Source organism: Polychytrium aggregatum (genome assembly GCF_025602895.1).
Source record: "Polychytrium aggregatum strain JEL109 chromosome Unknown BJ171scaffold_24, whole genome shotgun sequence".
Taxonomy (NCBI): Eukaryota; Fungi; Chytridiomycota; class Chytridiomycetes; order Polychytriales; genus Polychytrium; species Polychytrium aggregatum.
In genome coordinates this window covers 314,439-336,208 of record NW_026516226.1, presented here as the reverse complement: position 1 = coordinate 336,208, position 21,770 = coordinate 314,439, and the positions used below count along the sequence as shown (strand labels likewise).

At 58.5% G+C, this 21,770-nt stretch overlaps 7 protein-coding genes across 7 annotated transcripts; 3 read left to right on the top strand and 4 right to left on the bottom strand.

Moving 5' to 3' along the window:
• The first annotated feature begins 389 nt into the window (after positions 1-389).
• Positions 390-2,075, top strand: BJ171DRAFT_509765 (uncharacterized protein). Its single transcript, XM_053111437.1, has 3 exons — positions 390-670; positions 816-1,324; positions 1,432-2,075. The coding sequence occupies exons 1-3, from the start codon at positions 525-527 to the stop codon at positions 1,932-1,934; spliced, it is 1,158 nt and encodes a 385-aa protein (XP_052965576.1). The 5' UTR covers positions 390-524; the 3' UTR covers positions 1,935-2,075.
• Positions 2,076-2,104: 29 nt separating this feature from the next.
• On the top strand, positions 2,105-4,253 carry BJ171DRAFT_600052 (peptidase M24, structural domain-containing protein; the record flags this gene model as incomplete). Its single annotated transcript, XM_053114977.1, has 5 exons — positions 2,105-2,453; positions 2,628-2,753; positions 2,947-3,285; positions 3,404-3,969; positions 4,245-4,253. Exons 1-5 carry the CDS (start codon positions 2,342-2,344, stop codon positions 4,251-4,253), a joined length of 1,152 nt encoding a protein of 383 aa, XP_052965575.1. The 5' UTR covers positions 2,105-2,341.
• Positions 4,254-4,391: 138 nt separating this feature from the next.
• BJ171DRAFT_144745 (uncharacterized protein) lies at positions 4,392-5,634 on the bottom strand. The gene is made up of 3 exons (XM_053105732.1): positions 5,350-5,634; positions 5,079-5,130; positions 4,392-4,909 (listed from the first exon to the last, which is right to left on the bottom strand). Exons 1-3 carry the CDS (start codon positions 5,434-5,436, stop codon positions 4,476-4,478), a joined length of 573 nt encoding a protein of 190 aa, XP_052965574.1. The 5' UTR covers positions 5,437-5,634; the 3' UTR covers positions 4,392-4,475.
• Positions 5,635-6,122: 488 nt separating this feature from the next.
• Positions 6,123-8,792, bottom strand: BJ171DRAFT_425346 (ankyrin 2,3/unc44; the record flags this gene model as incomplete). Its single annotated transcript, XM_053107712.1, has 2 exons — positions 6,123-6,968; positions 7,164-8,792. 2 exons carry the CDS (start codon positions 8,790-8,792, stop codon positions 6,123-6,125), a joined length of 2,475 nt encoding a protein of 824 aa, XP_052965573.1.
• Positions 8,793-13,148: 4,356 nt separating this feature from the next.
• Positions 13,149-16,736, bottom strand: BJ171DRAFT_509761 (uncharacterized protein). The gene is made up of 8 exons (XM_053111436.1): positions 16,503-16,736; positions 15,530-16,142; positions 15,284-15,421; positions 15,096-15,160; positions 14,912-14,943; positions 14,497-14,762; positions 14,086-14,359; positions 13,149-13,873 (listed from the first exon to the last, which is right to left on the bottom strand). The coding sequence occupies exons 1-8, from the start codon at positions 16,565-16,567 to the stop codon at positions 13,254-13,256; spliced, it is 2,073 nt and encodes a 690-aa protein (XP_052965572.1). The 5' UTR covers positions 16,568-16,736; the 3' UTR covers positions 13,149-13,253.
• Positions 16,737-17,583: 847 nt separating this feature from the next.
• On the bottom strand, positions 17,584-19,205 carry BJ171DRAFT_509758 (P-loop containing nucleoside triphosphate hydrolase protein). Its single transcript, XM_053111435.1, has 6 exons — positions 19,080-19,205; positions 18,873-18,991; positions 18,477-18,717; positions 18,180-18,340; positions 17,874-18,027; positions 17,584-17,751 (listed from the first exon to the last, which is right to left on the bottom strand). Exons 1-6 carry the CDS (start codon positions 19,123-19,125, stop codon positions 17,699-17,701), a joined length of 774 nt encoding a protein of 257 aa, XP_052965571.1. The 5' UTR covers positions 19,126-19,205; the 3' UTR covers positions 17,584-17,698.
• Positions 19,206-19,359: 154 nt separating this feature from the next.
• On the top strand, positions 19,360-21,537 carry BJ171DRAFT_509756 (geranylgeranyl pyrophosphate synthase). The gene is made up of 9 exons (XM_053111434.1): positions 19,360-19,446; positions 19,612-19,766; positions 19,929-19,975; positions 20,072-20,123; positions 20,284-20,450; positions 20,569-20,629; positions 20,727-20,805; positions 20,956-21,064; positions 21,258-21,537. The coding sequence occupies exons 1-9, from the start codon at positions 19,399-19,401 to the stop codon at positions 21,461-21,463; spliced, it is 924 nt and encodes a 307-aa protein (XP_052965570.1). The 5' UTR covers positions 19,360-19,398; the 3' UTR covers positions 21,464-21,537.
• The last annotated feature ends 233 nt before the right edge of the window (positions 21,538-21,770 follow it).

Genomic DNA, 21,770 nt, shown 5'->3' with positions numbered 1-21,770 from the left:
TATAGCTGATGAATGCGGTAAATTGGTGCGCATGGGCTTCGATGATGTGCGAGCGATGTCGGGCGGCATGCGCTCGGCAGAAACGATACATTTGATTCAACTTGGCAAGTGTGCTTGTCGTCGCACTTTGCCAGTGGCCATCATGTCGCTGAAAGCACATCCGCAACATGGAACTCTCGCCGATCTGCATGGCGACACATACTGTCGTGCGTATCCATCTGCTCTCTCGCAATTGCATCCCGAGTGGCATCTCGAATGGCATCTCGAATGGCATCCCGAATGGCATCCCGAATGGCATCCCGAGTGGCATCCAGACACCGCACAGCCCTCTGTTTGCTGTCGCAACAAACACCAAACCCGCCGCGTCCTGTCGCCCGCCTTGCGCTTCCTCTTTCCTTCCGCCCGTCCTTCCCCCGTCGTCCGGCGACTCACTCATCCCGTCTTCATTCGCTTGAGGACATATCATCCGGGCCAAGCCTGCCTCACGCCCATATCCCTCTCTGTCGGCCGTCTCAACCCAGGCCATGTTCTTTGTGGGATACTTGCTCCTGGCGCTCCTGGCGCCTCTGGCTCGGCCTGTCCATGCCGCATCCTCGTCCTGGACATCAAGCGTCTTCCAGGTCCAGTCGGCAGGGTCGCTGAACTCCAGTCCGTTTTCCACCATCACTAGGTACAGATTTGATGTGCTTGTCGTTCGAATCCATCTGCTTCATGCTTCTCGAATCTGCTTCATGGTGTTCCCGCCAGCTGGGTGCTGATTCGGCACCTCTGGCCAACCACACCGCACCCCATCTCACAATCTCCCTTTCTCAAAGCATGGGCGTCGAAAACAACTTCCTCATGGTCCTCGGCCCCATCAACCCAACCGCGGACGTCCAGGCAGCCACTGGCGCCAAGAGCCAGGTCTTTGACCAAGTCTGGCAGGCCCGCACCAACACCACTTCGGCGTGGCTCTGGGCCTGGTCCTTCAGCAACGGAACCGTCGCCAACTCATCGGCTGTCTACACCGCCCTGTCGGTCAAAAAGTCGAGCCTACAGATTGCGCCGAACGTCCTGATCCTGGCCAACAAGAGCAACCAGACGATCGACGTTCTGTTCTACTGGTGGTTGAATCCCCGGACAACCTCCGACTGGGCGGCTCCGGCTTTCAAGGTTGCGTATCCCTCCGGCGTTGCCGACATCACCAAGATGTCGTCGCTGGATAACCAGGGCGGTGTCTATGCCGTCTCAGCCAGCAACGGGCTCTACTGGACTCCCGTGCTCCAGCCCCTGACCACGCAGCCCCCCTCCAACAACCAGAGCATGCTGGTGCGGCAGTTTAACGGTAGGCGCCAGTGATGTCAGTCTGAGCGGGCCGGCGCTCCAGGATGAAAACTGCGCTGCGACTGCCACAATCCCGACTTACGCTCCCGTCCGCTGGTGGTCCCACAGGCACGGTCCAGTCCATTTGGATGATGCAGGACTTTTCGACAATGTTCGTACTCGAGAAAAACTTGCCGCTGGCCTACACTCTCTGGCGCTGGTCGATCAGCGGACCTCGCCAGCTCCCAGACAGCAAAGGCACTGTCGTCGCCAAGCTGTCGGCAGCCAACGAGACGCATGTCATGACGTCGCTGGCCGTCTCTCCCAACACCGGAAACATCTTTGTTGGCATCACAAACCAGACAATCGCAGTGCTGAGCAACACCGGGGCTCCCCTGGGAAGCATTGGCACGTCCTTTGTCAACATCACCTCCCTCGAACTCAACGAGTATACGAGCCTGCTCTATATTGGCGGCACCTCTGGATCTGTGTCCCAGATCGATTATTTTGATACCTCAGCGATCGCAGGGCCCCCGATCTCGGCCGCTGCCGGGTCTCTGTCTGCGCCAGGCACATGGACCGTGATGACTGCCCTGTTCTGCGCCCTGGCTGCATTGCACGCAACAATGTGAGGCAAAGCTCTGTCTGCCCAAGTGCACTTTCTCTTGCTACAATCTCGTGCCCCGAGTTTCTCTATACACACAAGATGTCCTCTTTAGAACCCTTTACCAACATTGCCAATATTGCCAATATTACATCGCTCGAAATACGAACACGCAGCAGCAACTTGGCTGGGTGGGAGGGCAGTCGCTGCGCAGTGGCTTGTGCTGCGAGAGCGCTCTCGGCAGCTCTCGGCGGCTCTCGGCCGTGCTCTCGTCGCCCTGTTTTTTCTTCCAGCCACGCGGTTCGATCCACTGACAGCCATCCCGGCTCGATCCACCCTGGTCGCTTCGACACCCTTTTCGCTCCGTTCCCGTCCGATCTTGCTTGCTGTCTGCATCTGATCTTGCGCCCATCCCCCAAAGCTCTCTCCAACGCCATGTCTGAGGAAAACGCCACCGCCGCTGCCGCCCCCGTCGTTGAGGAGGACGTCAACGCTCTGACCCCCAACAACGTCACAAAGTACCAAACTGCTGCCGATATCGCCAACCGTTAGTATCCCGCGATACACCGCGGCACTCGCTCTTGAGCACCAGCCCAACCAGACGACTTCCCCCCCCTTCCTTCCGATCTCCCTTCGATGGATCCGCCAGGCGATCGCGCTCGCACGCCCTGATTGTGTTTCTGACGCCTTACAAATGCACTGAATCTCTGCCGCGCCTCAGGATCTCTGGCCAACGTGCTCTCTGCTGTCGCTGATGGCGTCCTCGTCGTTGATCTGTGCAAGGTCGGTGACGATGCCATCGTCGAAATCTCCAAGACGGTCTACAACAAGGGCAAGGTCAACAAGGGTACGCTGCTGCTCGATGGGTGCTGCTTGACGTTTTCGGCTGGTTCATACGAGACCCATGGCATGTCCCCTGGAGAGAGTTCCCTTTGACTTGCCTAGATCCGAGGCTGTGCCTCTGTCAGTTTACTGCGACGACATGACCCCTTCGACCCAACCCATTCGCACGGCATTCACCCTCTGCTTCTTGTTGACAGGCATTGCCTTCCCCACCACCGTCTCCATCAACAACATCATCTGCCATCTCTCGCCCCTTCCTGGCGATCAGGAGGCTGCCCTCGTTATCAAGAACGGAGATCTTGTCCGAATTGAACTTGGTGCCCATGTGGACGGCTACATTGCCCAGGTTGCCCACACCGTCGTCGTTGGTGCCTCCAAAGAAGCCCCCGTCACCGGTCGCCAGGCTGATGTCCTCCAGGCTGCCTACCTCGCCTCGGAAGCCGCTATTCGCCTCCTCAAGCCCGGCAAGACCAACTACGATGTCACCGAGGCCGTCGAGAAGATTGTCCAGGATTTTGACTGCAACCCCATCGAAGGTAAGTCGCCGCCCTCTATTCTGCATAGAGTTGCACACATCCTCCGTCGTCTTGTTTGCATACGATCACCTCCTGTCAACCGGCGCCCTAACACGGCCCCGGCCTGTGCAATCGTCAGGCATGCTCTCTCACCAGATCCAAAAGGATGTCCTGGACGGTCCCAAGCAGATCGTCCTGAACCCCACCGAGCAGCAGCGCAAGGAGATCGAGACCTTCACCTTCGAGGAGGGTCAGGTCTACTCGATCGATATCCTGATCTCCACTGGCGAGGGCAAGCCCAAGACCCAGGAGACCCGCACCACCATTTTCAAGCGCAACGCCGGCCTGAACTACCAGCTCAAGATGCGAACATCCCGCGTCGTCTTCTCCGAGGTCACCAGCAAGTTCGGCAACATGGCGTTCTCGCTCCGCCAGTTTGAAGACGAGAAGAAGGCCCGCATGGGCATGATCGAGCTCGCCAACCACAACCTTGTTATTCCGTACAACGTCCTGTACGAAAAGGAGGATGCCCACGTTGCCCACTTCATGTACACCGTGCTTCTGATGCCCAACGGCCCTCTCAAGATCACCAGCTTCCCATGGAGCGAGGAGCTCGTCAAGAGCGAGAAGGAGCTGAAGAACGAGGAGCTGAAGGAGCTGCTGAAGCAGCCCGTCCGTGCCTCGAAGAAGAAGAACAACAAGAAGGTAGGGCAACCGATGTCGATATTTGGCCGTGTGTGGCACGGCTCGAGCAGACCTGATGTAGATGCTGCCGGTGCGGCAATAGCAACAGCTGTGCGTTCGCATACCGGGTGGTCGGTCATTGATTCTGTCAAGCCGGCTCCGCCAAATCGACGCCGGCCCGATTCTAACGATTTGCACAATCTCTGGTTCTTTTGTAACAGAAGTAAGCACCCGGCGCCGATCGCACAGGCTTCAAGTTGATCTCTGCGGTGACGACCTGCTCTTTCCGTGACTAGACTCGATGAAGGGCGACGAAATTTGTACATGAAACTGTGTTCATCACACACTGTCCATCCCATGCAAACACACAGTGTCGCTCACTGAATCGATCGACAGAGAGAGCGGCTCGGATGACGACAGCACGGCGTGAGGGGGGGGGAGGATATGGAAACGAGACTCATCCGTCCAGAGAGTGGCTACCAAACTGGCTTGGCCGTGGAGCGTTGGCTGCGATGGGCCACATCTGCCTATTCGCCTGCTCGCTGATCGGCTCGCTGCTGCACATCGGACTGCTCCGCGGTCCGGATGGCATCGGCAATGTCCGAGGGCACCAGTGCCTTCTTGTGGAGGCTATAGTCGAACATGACCGAAACAGCCTCGCCTCGGGCGACCAGAACATAGCCATCGGCTGCCGACGCCGGCGCCGATGTGGACTCGGACGCCTGCAAAAGCCGCGGCGAGTTCGAGAGCACCACCAACTCCCAGACAAAGCGGTCCGCCAGGAGCGTCTTGATTCTGGTGCCGATCTCGAGACGAGAGCCCGGTCCGTCAAAGGGGACGGGAGTGAAGAATTCGAACTGGCACGACTTGAGGATCGGCCCAATCGTGGTGGGGGCGGCAAAGGACGCATAGGACGATGGAGACACTTGCGGCTTGAGTACTTGGAGATAGTATGAACGGCCTGCGAAGGGATGGGTGGGTGGGGCAGGTAGAAGCAAAGTACAAGAGGGAGGAGCGAGTCGAGGTGGTGAGGGATGGGGATTGAGTGCAGCCAATGCTCCAGATGAGCATATCGGCCCACGAACGAGTCATCGTTCGCTCCCAGACCAAGCGGTACCCGCCGTGCTTACGTCCGGCCTCAAAGAACTTTGCAAAATACAGTGTGTTGATGGACCCAGCGGCCTGGAGAAGGAGGGAATCGAGCAGCGATGGGTGAGCCAAGGCGAGAACCGTTGTGGATTTCGAAGCTGGCCCTTTGCATCCATCGAAGGGACGATCTTTGGGCGCCCTTATCGTTCTCCTTCTCCTTCTCCTCCTCCTCTTGTCCATCTTCCTTCTTGTCCATCCCTTTCCGCCTGTGCAGAGCTGTTTCGTCGGCGATTTTGATAAGGAAATGCCTACATCGAGCTCGCCCCAGTGCAGAGGCAGCGACAGCTGGACGGGGAAGGGCCGAAGGGCTCTCGACAGCGTTGTCACCGGCAATTTCATCGGCCGAGAGTGGGGAGGCGGGTCAGGACTGCTCGGTAAGGTCGGCCGGCCGATATTGCGGTGTGGCCGGGGTTGATGAGGCAAGGGCTTCTCTCTGGGCTTTTCAGCTTGGACCAGGGCCGCGACAACCGACAATCACGACTCTGTCTTGACCGAGGAGAGAAACGAAGGCACCGAGTTCTGCTGTCCAGAAGGAGCAGAGCCTTGGTTTCGTTGGCTAACTGTAGTTGTTGGCTTTTATTCATTGATAAAATGGTCTGTTGCTCGGTAGCCCGACCAGGCAGCAAAGTCAGAACCAGGAGGTGGACAGAGCCACCTCGGGGGATTTCAGGCGCTCGTTCGTATCATATCAAACTTGGATCCAGGGAGGCAATAGGCACGAGGGAACGGAACGGAAGGAAGGGAGGATGTAGACAGGGGAGAGGGAGCAGCGCAACAAGACCAAGACACAATCGATGCCGGACACCAAAGAGACACCAGCAAACATAGAGATGAATAAAACAAGACCAGATTGGGCGGATGAACTGCAGGAAGCCCGGAGGCGGCTGCGAAAAGCAAAAGGAGAAAAATAAAGTAAACCGAGCACAGGGACGGGATGCACCGCTGCGAACTCTGAGATTATGCGAAACGGTGCAGCCATCACACCCGCTCCCAGGATAGCCGATGAGGCACTCGCAAGTACCGCTCTATTCGATCGACAGCAACGTGCTCCGGCGGTTCTGGCGGATCGCTTCCTCGATCATGTTGCGCATCTCGATGTGCCCCAGCTGGTATGCCAGCGACAGCGCCGACTCACCGTCCTTGCGCTTGTGGCGAACGTTGATGTTGGTGCCGAGCAGGAGCTTGACCAGGTGGATGTGGCCCTCGCGGACGGCGATAATCAGGCCACTCTCGCCCTGCTGGTTGACGACGTTGAGGTTGGCTCCTGTCTCGATGATGAACGACACCAGCTCGGTCTTGCCGCTGTGGCAGGCATTCAGGAAGGCGTCTTCGCCGTTGGAATCGTTGCTGTCGAGAACGGCACCCATGTCCATCAGCAGCTTGGCAATTTCGCTGTGTCCGTACTGCAGAGCCAGCCGGAGGGCCGTCGAGCCCTTGTCGAGCCTCATGATCACATCCTTGTTTTCGAAGATCAGGCACTTGACCACCTCGACGTGCCCGTTCTGCGATGCCTGTCGCAGGGCAAGCCATATGTCCTTGGGTCGGGGCTGGCGCAGGGCTTCTTTCTCGCACAGGTACTTGACGATCTCAATGTGTCCCTTGCGAGCGGCTTCGACCAGCGCCGTGCGGCCATCTCGGCTCTTTTGGCTCAACAGCGCCTCGTGTTCAACCAGGGTTTGCACAACGGCCAGGTGTCCGTTCTGCGCGGCAACCATGAGGGCTGTCCAGCCATCGTTGGGCTGCTGGTTGATTTGGGCACCAAACTCTAGCAGGTAGTTGACGACGCTGAGGTGGCCGTTGAGCGATGCCTGGATCAGTGCCGTTCGTCCGTCTCGGCTCTGCTCGTTGACATCGGCACCCTGGTCGATCAGCTCCTTGACGATTTCAAAGTGTCCGTTCTGCGCGGCGAGCATCAGAGCCGACCATCCGTCCGGCGGCTGCTGCGCCTCGAGCGACTCCTTCGAGAGCAGGTACTGCACCACACCCAGGTGGCCGTTGAGCGATGCCTGCGTCAGGGCCGTGCGCCCGTCTCGGCTCCTGTGGCCGATCAGCGCGCCGCTTTCGACCAGGATCCGCACGATGGTTTGGTGGCCGTTGCGGGCGGCATAGATCAACGCCGTCCAGCCAAGCTCGTCTTCGTCGCTGACCGGCGCACCTTTCTGGATCAGATACTGCACAACGGCGTACTGGCCGTACTGAGACGCGGTTGTCAGCGCCGTCCAGCCGTCTACCGTCTGCTCGATAATGTTCGATCCCATTTCGAAGAGGTATTCGACGACATCCAGGTGACCGTTTTGTGAAGCGAGAATCAGCGGCGTCAGGCCGCGGCCGGCTCCATAGGACAGATCGGCGTTGTGTTCGCACAGGACCTTGACGACTTCGAGCTTGCCGCCCTGGGCCGCGACCATCAGCGCCGTCCAGCTGTCTCGGGTGACTTGGTTCACGGACGAGGCTTGTTTGGCAAGCAGTTGGACAACCTGCACATGTCCGTTCGACGCAGCATATTTGAGCGCCGTCCAGCCGTCGGTTGATTCGTGCTCCACGACCGCACCGGCTTCCAGGAGGCACTCGACCACGTCGGCATGTCCGTTTTGGGCGGCGACCATCAGCGAGGTGTATCCGTCTTTGGTCGTTGCTTCGATCTCGGCGGTCTTTTCGATGAGGTATTTAACGACCTCAGTGCGTCCGTTGCGCGACGCCTGGATCAGCGCCGTTCGCCCGTCCCTACTCTGCTGGTTGACGTTGGCTTGATTGTCCAGCAGCGTGTGGACGACCTCGAGATGGCCGTTCTGGGCAGCGACCATCAGCGCGGTCCAAGATTTGCCGGGCTGCTGGTTGACCAGGGCGCCGCTCTCGATCAGGAACTGGACAACTTCCAGGTGGCCGTTCAGCGACGCTTGGATCAAAGCCGTTCGTCCATCTTTGCTCTCGAGTGCGGGTGAGGCTTGGCTTTCGACGAGGTGCTTGGCGACATGCAGATGGCCATTCTGTGCTGCCAGCATGAGCGCTGTCCAGCCCTCGTCGGGCTGCTGGTTGACCACAGCTCCCTTCTGCAGCAAGTACTTGACAATCTCCAGATGCCCGCTGAGCGAGGCTTGGGTCAGCGGCGTGCGTCCGTCTGTGGTCGCCAGGTTGATCTTGGCCTGCTTTTCGACCAGGAACTGCACCACATTCAAATGGCCGTTTCGGGAGGCATGCACCAGGGGCGTCCATCCATCGTTGTCGGCTTGATCCAGGGGCGCCTGGGCTTGGGCCAGATACTCGACAACGGCCATCTGCCCGTCTTGAGCGGCGGCAATCAGCGCCGTCCAGCCGTCTCGGCTCTGTTGGTCCAGCGAGGCACCTTTGCCGACCAGGAACTTGACGACGCGCAGGTGCCCGTTTTCGGCCGCCAGCATCAGGGCAGTGCAGCCGTTGTTGCACTCCGAGGTCAGCAGGGCGCCGTGCTCGACAAGGTAGCTGACAACATCAGGGTGGCCTCCGACACAGGCATGCATCAGGGAGGTGTACCCGTCGTCGTCGCCTTCGTTGATGATGGCGCCGCTTTCGACAAGAGCGCGCACCACCTCGAGCTCGCCGCCGTGTGCCGCCACCATCAGGGCAGTCAGCTGGTCATAGCGGCGGTCGTTGACATCGGCCGAGTGCTCGATCAGATTCACAACGACATGAGCGTGGCCGTTTCGAGCGGCAAGCATCAGGGCGGTTGACCCATCCTGGGTCTTGGCGTCGCGCTCGCAGCCTTCATTCAGCAGCAGCGGGATCAGCTTGGCGTGGCCCATCTCAGCAGCCTTGTGAAGCAGGGTCTCGTCGTGGGCATCCTTGAGGCGAGCGTTTGCGTGGTACTGCAGCAGGACAGTTGCAACTTGGACGTAGTCGTTCTGAACAGCTACAGCGAGCGGGCTGAGCTTGCTGCCGTCGACTCCATCGACTGCCGAGCCGGATTCGAGCAAAAACTGAACAATCTTGACAAAGCCCCGCTCACATGCAAGGATCAGCGGTGTCTTGCCGTGCTTATCGACGGCATCTAGCTGCGCCTGAGATGCAGTCAGGAGCATACAGAGCTCCAGGTCGTTGTCGAGCACCGCAAAGTGGAGAGCCGTCCGTCCGGTGCGTGTGTCGACCTGGCGGACCAGACTTGCCGTTTGGGCCGAGTTTTTCATCATGAACTGGACGGCCTGGCGGTTGCCTGCCTGTACTGCATCCAACAGCGTCTCGGGCGGATGCTCGGGGTGGCTCTGATGGTGGTGCTGGCGACGAATGCGCTCCTGTGAGAGCTTGTCCATCCTGGCGCGGATCACAGCGAGGATCTCTGCCATCTTGGACTCCAGGTCGGCGAAAGAGGACACTCTGGCATCGATGTATCTAGCGACAGGCGTGCCATTGACGGGATGTTGCGTGAGACGTCGGCCATTGGCAACGGAGAGCGGCAAATCGCATCACATGCTGAGCACACCCAAGGGTGCCAAATCGCAGCGACGACTTGAAGCACGCCGCCATCGGCTCCCTTCAGAATCACCCCAGACTCGTGGATCATGTCAGTGAGAGAGGTCAGGGGTAGCCGTGTGCTCGGCGCTACTTACGAGGTACCGGCGAGGTAGAATCGAACACTTGTGCTTTTCCAAGGATCGAGTTTTCTGAACAAAGAAAGAAAAGGGAGTTGGATTCACCGAGCCATGGAGGGCGGGGACGACGCCGCTTCGACGACCCTGCGCCTGTATGATCCTTACTTGGTGAGCTTGGACGAAACAAACTTCTGCTTCTCGGCCGAAGACAATCCCACTAACAGGAAACGAAACCGGCGTCAGACCATTGGTGCGGATCCGATGGTTCGACGTTTACATGAGCATGCGCCAACTCGGACCGCCAGACCCACCAATGATCGGTATTATAATGATGTTCTTTTTGACGGCTTGGTAAAACTCTTGTCGGCTGGACGGCCCAAGGCCACAAGGACGCACGATCAGCATGCCGGCATCGATGAAGATTCGCACGTACTCCTCTGTCTCTGGCTGCTGCTTCTGCATTGTCCCGCTGCTGCCATGCTTGCTGGCCCATTAGCGTCCATGAAAGCGAGCCAACTCACCAAGCCTTGCTGGCGGCATATTCGTCCGAGATAAACGCCACAAAGACTTCGGCTACGAAAGGAAACAGCGAGCGTCACACGGCCGTCCGTCGGTTGAGTTGCATCGATGCGTTGGCTGCGTCGTCTGGTCGGGCGAGATCGCCTGCCGATACAGTTCGTGGGTTGAGATGATGCGCGCATGGGTCTGAGCATGCCTACCTTTGCTCTCGATGGCATCCAAACGCTCGCTCATCCGCTCGCCTTCGTTGTGGATGTCGAGCTCGCTCACGTCAAGCCATGGCTCGTATTTTGTCGCACTGACCAGCGCAATCGCCAGTCGACGCGGGTCCAAGCTGGAAGAAACAGGGCACAGCCAAGCACATCAGTCATATAAAAGTATTACCGTCCCACACGATGTTCCGTGAAGAACCCATTCAATCCCCTGCGGTGCCACATGGGAAGCCACTGAGTCCATCGTCTCCGGCCAGGCCCAGCACTTGTGATTCGCGCGGCCGAGTACTTACAGCCCACAAAGATCCAAATCCGAGCGGTTGGCCTTCTGAGCCTGGATGTTTTTAGCAACTTGATCGCTGTTCATGGATGTAAGAGAGCTCGATACGATCAATTGGTCTGCTTGGCCGGCGGGTATCGTGTTCGTACAGGTCATTGTGACCGAGATTTCTTCGATCGGCCCTACAATGAGCGCGTGGTTCGCAGATGCGGATGGCGGTGCCTACATACCGACTGTTTGCCCAGCAATAGCTAAAGTACACTTTCAGTGCTTTTGAGGGCGGGAGACTGGCCGGGGCGTCAGCCGGAGCCGCAGCTCGAGCCGAGACGGCCTTGGTGGACGATCCGCCCGACTCGCTGCTCGGGTGCGAGTGGGTGCGGGGCCGCACAGGAGCGGCAGCGCCCGCGGATGATTGTGGGTCGGTTCGGGTCAGGACCTGAGCTTGCAGGGCCACCATGTTGGACTGGAGGGCATGGACCCGTTGGTCGAGCTGGTCGACAAAGAACAGCAGCGAACGCTCCTGCAGGGATGCAGCAGGTGAGCCCGACGTCGTTCTCGGTCGTGATACTTTCGCCGCAGCCAAAGACGGCTGTATCCGACCGCCCAACCAGATGAACAGGGCCCGCAAGCATGGGCATGGACCGGCAGCAGCCAGGCCATTGGAGGTCCAAGTACTCACCAGTCCCGAGAGCGAGTTTTGCACGCCGACCAAGGATCCCTGTCACAAACACCACTTGACATCAATGCTGGAGGCCCACGGTGACGCCGAGGCAGCAGCACACTCGCCCGGTGGAACCGGCAGCCAGAACTCACCAATACATCGTTGCGCAACTGCTGCTGAGTATCACGATCCTTCTGTGCCTGTGGATGGAGCGGGCGCCGATGTCAGAAGCGTTGACGAGGGGGGTGGGTGAACGGGGGGCGGTCAGCGCTCCAGCAACGGAAACGGTGCAGGCGGGAATGGGGAGGGTAAGGTGGAGCCACCACCACACATGCGAGCGAGACCGGAAGAGTGAGGGAATGGGTCGGGGAAGGCGAAAGATGCTGGCGAAAGACGCTGGCGATACGACGCTGGCGATACGAGGAGGGGTTGTGGAGGGTGGGGCTGGCCTCAATGGCGCTTGGAGAGCCGGCCAAGGGCGCCATGATCATTACCTTCTGCATGTCGAAGGTGAACTGCGACTCGGCAATGGACAGCATCCGCTGGCGGAAGATGGCCTCGCGCTGCTCCTGCGAGGCAGGGCCAGGAAAACGGAGGTTAACACAGGAACGAGGAGGGTATGAGAAGCCGGCGAATGCCGAGGAGACAAAACCGACAGACAACCCAGCAACCCAATCGACCTGTGGGCCGCTGCTTTGCTCATGGCGTTTGCACATCCCCAATGCCCTGCTGTCTGTGAAGCACAGGATCCACACATCCATCCGGCTAACCTTTTCCTTCTCGAACGCAAACCGAGTCTCCTCGATTTCGATCAGGCGCTCCAGCAAGTGGTCCTTTATAGGGATGTGGAGCTCGCGGGATTCGCGGGGATCCTGGGTGAAGATGTGCGAGGCCCGTGAGTGCGATCGCGGAGGCAGAGTCGGATCTCGCTGGGCCTGGTGCTGGTCCATGTAGATCGAGGATGTTCGGAAGCTCCGGGAAGCTTGGGCCGACGCCATGGCAGCCGAGGCATGCATGCCGTCCGGGAGAGGGTTGGGGCGGTGTGCTGAGAGGTCGAAACTGGTTGGGCTGCTGAGGAAACCAGCAAAGGCCGAAGGGGAGCGGGGAAATGGATGAGGCCCGGGGCAGCGACACCTCAGAGACAGCAAGAGGGATGCCAGGCAAAGCAGGCGAGAAGCGCCGAGGGGGGGGGTTTTATGGGAGGGGTTGGGAGGCGAAGGACCGATGGAAGCGACAGCGTCCTGACAGAAGCAGCAACCGACAGGCAACAGGCAACAGGCGACAGGCGACAGGCGACACCACTGCATCGGAGACAGCGCCATCGGCTGAGCACGCCGGCTGTGTTCGCAGGGGGCGAGTGCGCAAACAAATCGACTGGACGCAGCGACGCCGGGCGATTGCGCTTGTGCAGCGGGGAGGGACGGAAAGCCCATGGACATGCTGTGGGATCGCTGTGGGATCGCTGTGGATGGCCGCGCAGAGCCCACGAACAGCCGCCGATGGCGATTTGATATGCGGGGGGGGGATGCGGTCGACTGGATCCATCTGCCCTATGCTCTCCCACACCTGCCACAGCTGCCTGCTCTGACCTTTTGCTTTGGGCCGCCACTTCTCCTGGCTCAGCTCGGCTCAGCACAACGGCCAGCGCGTCTGGTGCTCGCTGACCCCGGCGTCTGCAATGTGATGCAAAAGGGAAAGCAAGCAGCGAGTGGTGGGCGACGGTCTGGCCATTGGTTCGGGCAGCGGCTTTGGGCCGACAGACCACATCCGTCTCAGCGAGGGGGGGGGGCGGCGGCTACTGTCAAAGTGCATGATATCGGATATGCATAGTATTGAGCGTCGCTGGTCCATGCTGCCCGATCATGGACATGTCTATTGGGGGTGGCATCGGCGCGGCCGGATACCGATCAGACGCTGCCCTCTTATCGCAGCGCGCTCGCACACCCTGCCTGGGCCTCGCTGGGATGCAGGCCGAGACCCAGCCCGCCGGCCGAAGCCAGATACTCGCGAACCTCGAGCTCAAACTGCGGCGGATCGGCCGCAAGCATGCCTGAAAGCCGGTGGAGCATATTCAGGAGACCCAGCACCGAAAGGAACTCCATGACGCCCTCGGGTGCCCGCATCGACTGGAACAGCTCGATGGACGACTGGCGCGAGAAGCATCGCTCTGCACTCGCCGACCGGCGGACGAAATTGAGTGCCACGTCCAGCTTGGGGTCGCCGACAGAGCCCCCGGCCTTGGCGATCATCAGCAAGTGCGTTGGGAGTCGGAACTTGTGGGCCACAAAGGCCGCATGGCCCTGCAGCAACCTGTTGCCGGCCGTGACGCTGAATACAAACCACATCAAGATCTTGGAGTGGTTGGACCACTCGGACTCGCACGTTGCTGTGACGCACGGATCGATGTAGTGGCTCGGCCGGAGCAAGAACTGCCATAATGCGAAGCATACGGCGCGCTTGATGTCCTTGTTGAGGATCTGGACGATGTACTCGGGCTGGAACCCCAGGGTGGCTTGCAGCCAGGAGTTGAGCCTCGAACGTCCTGCGATGGGCAGCAGAGTACTGGCGTTAGAGCACGAGTGCAACCCGCCGGTGGAGGCAAACCCCCCCCCAAAAGAATACTGCGGCGACGGCGTCGGTAAGGATAGCAACGTTTTCCATGGTGCTGTTCGCATAGTGTTGTTCGCATGGTCCGTCTCAAACGCAGCAAGAGTCGGAAAATGGTTCGTTTCATCACCGGCAAAGCGGCATTACCTGCAGGGAACTCGCTCAGCCACCGTGCCTCCATCGCACTGCCTTCTTGGATGCTTCGGAGCAGATGGAGCAGGTCCCGGACCCGGCCAATGCCAATGCCACGCCGTTTCCCGGGCGTCCGCGAGTCCGATAAGCGGCTCGTTGGTGACTCCGGGTCTTCCTCACCGCCGTAATCGAGGGGCATATGCCGTGTCTTGTCCCAAAAGCCAAGCTCGCCGAGTTGATCTTGGGTCCAGGCAATGAGCGATGGATCCAATTCGACACCAAGGGCATCCTTTGCAACGGCGAAGCGGCGTCAGCAGCGAGTGGTATGGAGCCGGATCCATCTCTTTCTCTCTCCACAACTACGAGCATGAATGCCCGCACACTACGGATCGCCCACTCATGCCTGGGATGCCTCGGAATGCTTACCGTCACAGCATCGGTCCAAGCACAGGCGGCCGAGATACAGACGATTTGCTGGAAAACGTCCTCACTGAAGTTTGACCTTACAGCCTGGCGGAGCTCCGGTGTTGCCTCCGAGGGCAGTCGGCTGGCAGCAGCAACCAGCTCGAGAGCACTGCGCTCCTGTGATGTGAGACGACTATCTTGCGGATCGAAAATCGGCGGCGGCGACGGCGACGGCGGTGTTTTCAGGCTCTCGACTTGGTACTTCCACGAGCCATGGATCAAATCACCTGTCCGATCGATGGATACGTCCAGAAAGCAGTGCATCAGTATCAGGCCGTAAGGATGTGGAGACAACGAACTCGGGCGGGGAGTTGCGCGGAACGAACACTGCTTCCTCGGTGATGAGACGACGACCTCAGTCACCACGAGTAATTACCAAATGCCGCGGCTTGCGCAATGTTGTAGTGACTGTAAGAACATTACACAATGGTGAGCTGCAGGATAGGGTGCGCTGCAGGGATATAACGTGCTGCAATTTGCCCATAGACTCATCGACAAAACCACATCCAAGAACCAGAGCGGCTAGATCCAGTGTCGGTAGTTGCAGGACAGGCTCCCACCATTTGTACTCGAGACTGCTGATCAGCAAGATGGACCGTCGCAGGCGAGTCGAGATTTTGGACGTCTACCGATGTAATCCAGTTGCATTGCCGGGGTGTAATGCAGACTTGTTGTCAGGCCATGCGACGTAGTCACGTTGTCAGTCCCGATGCACACCAAGGACACAATGTCTAGCCCCGCTACTTACGCCCATGTCGATGGCGGGTGCGCCGAGTAGCCGCAGGGTCATAATTTGAAGGGTCCGGATGGCCGGCACCCAGAGAGCGTAGAGCGGAAACCCTCGGTCCGGTGCCCCATGAAGCCATGAGAGGATGCCAGAAAACGCCTGCATGGAGCCGCGTCGATCAAGGGTTCAACATGGGCTCGTCAGCAGTCTGATCGTGGAGAGCCTCAAGTATGCATCATCCACACCCCGAAAGAGCAGGCAACCCACCTTGTACTCTGCATGGACGCTGTCGGGAGACCGACAGTGGGGCTGCAAAAGGTCGCTGAGGCTTGGACGCTGCTGCTGCAGCGGGTCGTGCGACGAGTAGTGCTGATGGTAGAGACGCAAGAACGCCCAATTCCGAATGGCCTGCGAGACCGGCTCAACATGGGCATGTTCCGAAACGGGGCTGACCTCGAAGCACTGCTCGGACGTGAGGGCAGACGCAGACTCGAGTGCATGCCCGGCTTCAATCCCAGCCCCGGTCGTCATAAACGGCGGCAGCGACGAGCCCAGGGTCGACGGTGTTGTAAAGTTGTATCCTTCGGAGCGAAGCGAGAGCGCAGAGTGGAGATCGGTGGTGGTTCGGTGGTCGCTGGGTCGACGGATGGTGGCGGCTTTGTGGTTCTTGGGGTCATGGTCGCTGGGGCCATGGTCGCTGGGATCATAGCCGTTGGGATCATGGCCGTCCTCCGACAGACTGGATTCCTCCGCAATTATGGTCGAGATGTCGGCCTGGCTGATGTTTTGGCGGTCCGATGGTCGCAGCGGCCGACGCCAAACAGCGCCAGCAAAGGGACTCAGAAATGGCTCCGAGACCGTGCGAGTTCGCAAGTCTGGGCTGTGACGACAATATGCAAGCCAGGGCGGGCGGTGGAGTCGCGAGCGACGGTGGATGAAATGCGAGCAGGGAGAGTAATGCCAATGTGTCAATGTGGGTCGATGGTTCAAACAACGAAGCGAGCCAGAGTATCGGAGAGAAAGACGGGGCTCGAGCAGAATTATGCAAACGGCGACGGGAAAGGGCGGATCGGCAATGGGCCGACGCAGCACCAGCAGACAGTGAGCCAATGCGTCCCCCCCCCCCACGAAAACAACCAGGTATTCGATCGACGTTCGAACGTTGCTCGAACATTGCCCGAGCGACACTCTTTGCCGAAACTCTGGCACCTTGCCAAGAGCTACGCAGGCTTCCACATACCAGTCGCCGGTTTGCGGGCTTCCCCGAGCTACGAACATGCCTCGGGCCGCCCCATCGAGCGACATTCGGATCCCCTTGAGCGCCCGCAGAGACGAGCGCTTGGTCTGGCGTTGGCACTGGCTCTTGGGGACCGGTGGTGGCAACGGCGGTGGCGAGCTGAGATCGCTGTCGGCATCAGGAAGCTCCGGCAGTGGCTTATCGATATTGTAGTCCCGGTGGACTGCTTGAGAGTCGCTCAGCATCTGGGAGAGCAGAGCCGCCAGAGAGAGGGATGCGAGCAGATGCGATGCTGGGCTGGGCTCGGCCGGACGGGTTGGACGGGCTGGCGGGTCCAATGCCAGCGAAGGATGATGCTGGCAAAAGGGCGCTGGGGCCGGCGCTGGTCTTGGGTCCAGGACAGCCGTATCGGGTCAGGCCTCACGGACGACAGCCTTTTCCTTGCAGCCGGTCCTTGCCGGCAGCACATCGCCCGTGGACGCAGGTGGCAGCGACAAAGACCACGCCGCCACACTTTCCTTGGCTGGGCGAGACAGTGTCGGTGGTGGGGATCGCAGTGGCCTGGGCTGCCATCGGTCTGTGCGAGATCTGCCAAGGGGGAGGGTGCATGGACGGATCCATGTCGGGTCTGTGCACGGCGCTGCCGAAGGACGACCACCCGCCACAAACGAGATTGACCAGCAGCCCCAACGACACGCACCGGCATGTATCAGCGATGTAGTATGGGATGTGCTTGCGTCAAGCAAAGCCACAAGAAATACATCAAATCACTTTGGCAGCCTCCGAGTGAAGACCACCGGTCGCTCTCCGGTCTCCACAATCGACATGCACACTGGACTCGGAGTGCCAGCGGCGAATGGCGCTCTTGGACACACTGGCGAATGGTCATGGCCAGCGCGCGATAACATTGGGGAACAAAATATTCATTCAATGGTCAAAAACACGGGTGTCCCGTTTTTATTGGATTGACTGTAATACAGGTATAGCCCGGAATCCAAAAAAAAAGAAAGAAAGCAATAACGAATTAAACGAACCGAAACACACACAAGCAACCAAGCAAGCGAACAAACGAAACGAAACGAAGCCGCCCCAAAGGCAACCACAATGTCGATCTCTTTGGACATATCCTTTGGCCATAGTGGATGGGTGTGTATTCAGAACCCAGAAGTGCGACAGCCCCTTTCGTTCTGTGTGCATTTCTAAAAGTATCCGGCCTTCTCGCCAGGAACAATGTGCCGCCGTCGCTGGGAGTCTGCAAGATCAGTCAAAGTCCCCACAAAGAGTCAGTGGAGTCCGCCCTATAGCCATCCGCTGACCGGACTTGCCAGAACCCCATGCATCTCCTCCGCTTGTGGCGAGACAGGTTCATCCTACCGTTGCTGTAGACGGCGTCTCGTGGTTGGTACTGGGTGTGCGGCAAAGGATGGCTTCGTTCGTGGAGCGGGTGGAGCTTGCTGTCGATGATACTCTCGAAGAACGATGAAAAGAACGGCTCGACAGTGGAATAGGATTCGTAGGACAGGGTCGACTTGGACGGCCGTCGGCGAAACATAACGTTAGCCAGCAGAACTCGTTCCATTCTTTCGCACACGGGTGCAAATCGCACAATCATGCAGCCGCACAGTCGGTCGTGGTCTCGCTGTGCGCGGCTCATGCTCTCAGTCCATCGGCTCTACATACAACGAATACAGACAGATCGCCGTCGTGCGGCATCTGTCGGTATCGGCTCGCAGTGCCCTCTGTCAGGTCGATCTTGGTGCCGACGGTCAGGACAGGGATGTCGCCGGTCGATGAGGAAAGGGATGAGGTTTCCGTGCTTACACAGACGTCCAGCTCGAAGCCTGTTGGAAATAGCTTCGTATTTCAGGATACCGACGAGAACATACTCCCCCTGACCCACCCACTACCAAGACAGCGAGTGAGTCGTCGACAGGAGCAGTCGAGTGGACAGTAAGCAAGCATGAAGAGCAGCAATACCTGACGAGCTCAACGATCGTTGCTTCTTGGATTCAAGGCTCCGCAGGCTCTCGAAGACATCGGCTCGCCACTTGGCCAGGTTGTTGAATGACTTGGAGTTGGTGCAGTCGTGAACCAGCATGACCGCATCGATCCCGTTCCGATAAAACACATGCCTCGATGACCGATGCCTGGTTGCGCTGCCGCCAATGTCGATCAGCTCAACAAAGAACGTCTTTTTCCGCCGACTGTGTTCGTGGATCTTCCAGAGTCGGATGGGCAAGCAGGGGGCAAATGTCGCGGCGTCGAAAGGACAACGGCGGTGCAAGTCAGGAAACCGCAATCGAGGATGAGGACAGATTCGACCGGACTGGTGAATAGACGCCGCTGCCGCCGAGGCTGCCAGGCGATGCTAACCTTGACATGCAGACTGCATCCAACTGTCCTCGAAGGTGCCGATAGAGGCTGCTGATTGCATATCATGTGGGCCAGCGACGATTTTCCAACGCCGGCATCGCCCAAGAGCGCGATGGTGACTGCGGGAGCGTGAATATTAGTATCCTGCCGGATGGGCTGGGATGAAGCGGATGGATTTGGTGAGCAGATTATCGACGATCACCATACTTTTGTCAGTCGAGTTGAGCGGCGATGGCAGATCGGGATGTGCCATGGTATCTCTGGATGGTATCTGGCCGACGATGCGGTGGTTGGACGATGCGGTGGTTGGGTGATGTGGTGTCTGGATCTGGGTCAAAGTGCGGTGCTGTTTGGTTCTGCTCGTCTGCCCCGTTCGCCCTGGTTCGGCCAGCCCTAATTCTTTGGCCCTTGCCCCCTGGTCGGCTCCACGTCGCTGCCAGCATCACCCGCTGACACTCGCCGTTTCAATTGCTCATCGTCTCCGCCGCCCATCGTCTCGTCGATCGCAACCGTCCCGAACGCAAGCATGTCCAGCAGCCACCTTCCCTTCGATATCAGCCATCCGATCGAGAAGGTACCGTCCAGAACGAACCGATGATCTTGCACCCAAGAGCCAGCCCACTCACAACAGGATCGGCTGTGGCATGTCGTCCCTCTCGATCTGGGGAGCACATCCCACATCATATCCGCTACTCTAACGTCAAGACCATCCCTGTTCCTGTACCTCCTGCTCCTCCAGGACATACTCGAGCCGTTTCTGTATCTATGGCGACAGCGCGGCAAGGAATTCCGCTCCAAACTGATGAACGCTTTCGATGCGTGGATTCATGTTCCTCCTGAGAAACTTGCCGTCATCCGCGATGCCATCGAAATGCTCCACAACTCGAGTCTACTGTATGCATCGCATCGTGCTGCTGCACGCATCGGATCCGCGGGATCGTGGCTGGCCCTGAGGAGTGCGCCAAGAATCCCTCAGGCAACAGCACCACCAACGGTCCTGCCATCACACCGATATGCTGCCCGTGTGCAACTCATACCGACTCCCATCTTCTCTAGCATCGACGACATCCAAGACAACTCAGACTTGCGTCGTGGCATTCCAGGTGTGAGCTCGTGGCATGCCTGGAACTAACCTACCAAGCTACGGCTGGCTCGGCCAGCCACACTTCGCGGCGCTAACCCTTGGATGCCTCGTATAGTCGCCCACAAGATTTACGGCGTGCCTCTCACCATCAACTGTGCAAATCATGTGTATGTCCTCTGCTGATATAACAGCTGGACCGGAAGTCGCCCGCTCGGCAAGGATTGCAAGGGCCGAGGGGAGGATGGCCGCGCCTGGAACAGACACCGTCGTTGTCGCTGTGCATACCTCCACTCACGAGCCGCACTATCCTCGAATCCACACCAACAGATACTTCCTGGCACTGCAAAAGCTGCTGCAGCTCAACTGTGCTGAAATCGTCAAGGTCTTTACAGAAGAGCTCCTGCTTCTGCATCGGGGACAGGGAATGGAGCTGTACTGGCGCGACAGCTGTATCTGCCCCTCTGAGGAGGAATACCTGGAGATGATTGGAAACAGTAGTGTATCAAAGTCGCATCTGTCCTGCACAGCGTGATGGAAGGTGCATCAAAGCCACCGCCTGGACGTTTCGATGGACATTGCTTCTTGACTCAAGCAAACGCCTTTCTTGCGCAGAAACGGGTGGATTGTTGCGCCTGGCCGTCAAGATGATGGAAATCGCCTCGGGATGCAAATCGTGAGTGCCTCGTGTGGTTCAAGGCAGCAAAGTTGAGGCAGTGGTTCAGTGGAAAGCTCTGACTGAAAGAAGACGACTGATTGCATCCTCTGTGCAGCGACTACGTTCCCCTGGTAGACATTCTTGGGCTTCATTTCCAGATCCGCGATGACTACATCAATCTCCACTCCAAGACGGTAGGCATGGCTGTGCAGCATACTCGGCAACTCGAGATTGATGGCTAAGCAGTTGAACCACAGGCGGCGTGCTGGGATCGCTTTGGAGACTCACAATGCTGCATGCGAACCCGCTGCGACCCGCGGGTTCTTGCTCGGTCCTGCCAATAGTACACAGAGAACAAGGGCTTTGCCGAAGATCTGACCGAGGGCAAGTTTTCGTTTGTGCTGATTCACGGCATCAAGCACAACAAGAACGAGTCCGGACAGCAGATACAGAGTAAGACGCAGCACACCATTCGAATAGATGGGCCATTGTGATGCTACAGCTACTTCACGGCCACAGGGATACTGTCGTGCCGATCTTCGTCCGTGTCCTTGGTCACATCGAAGGTGCCAGCTTCAAGTGCTCTGCCCTGTCCAGATAGATAACGACAGCACACTCACTGGACGTCTCAAATTTGCTGGATCAGATATACTTCGACAGAGGACCAAGGATGTGTCTGTCAAGCAGTATGCGATCAAACTGCTGGAGGACAACGGGTCGTTCGAATACACCCGCAACTACCTCTTCGATATTGAGAAGAAGGCCCTCGACGAGATAGCCCGGCTCGGGGGCAACCCAGCCCTGGAGGGCATCATAGGTTTCCTGCGAACTGAATACAGCGTACCCAATTGAAACAGGACACCCTGCTTTGAGCCGGGGTTGTCGTTGATTTGTGGTCCTGAATATACACACACTGCTCATCGCTATCATGACCAAAGAGCACGTCCACAGTGCCTGCAAGCCAACTGACTCGAGAAGGCCGATATGTTGATACTGTACGGAGCTGTCCAGAGGGTCGAATGAATACACGACACTCCCGCATCGCGACGTCAATACCGGCCGATTGTCGCCACAGAGATCGTCCGGTGTATTCAAGACCATGCTTCCCGAAACCCACGAAACCAAGAGATTGCCAGCCAGGACTGGAAACAAATCGCAA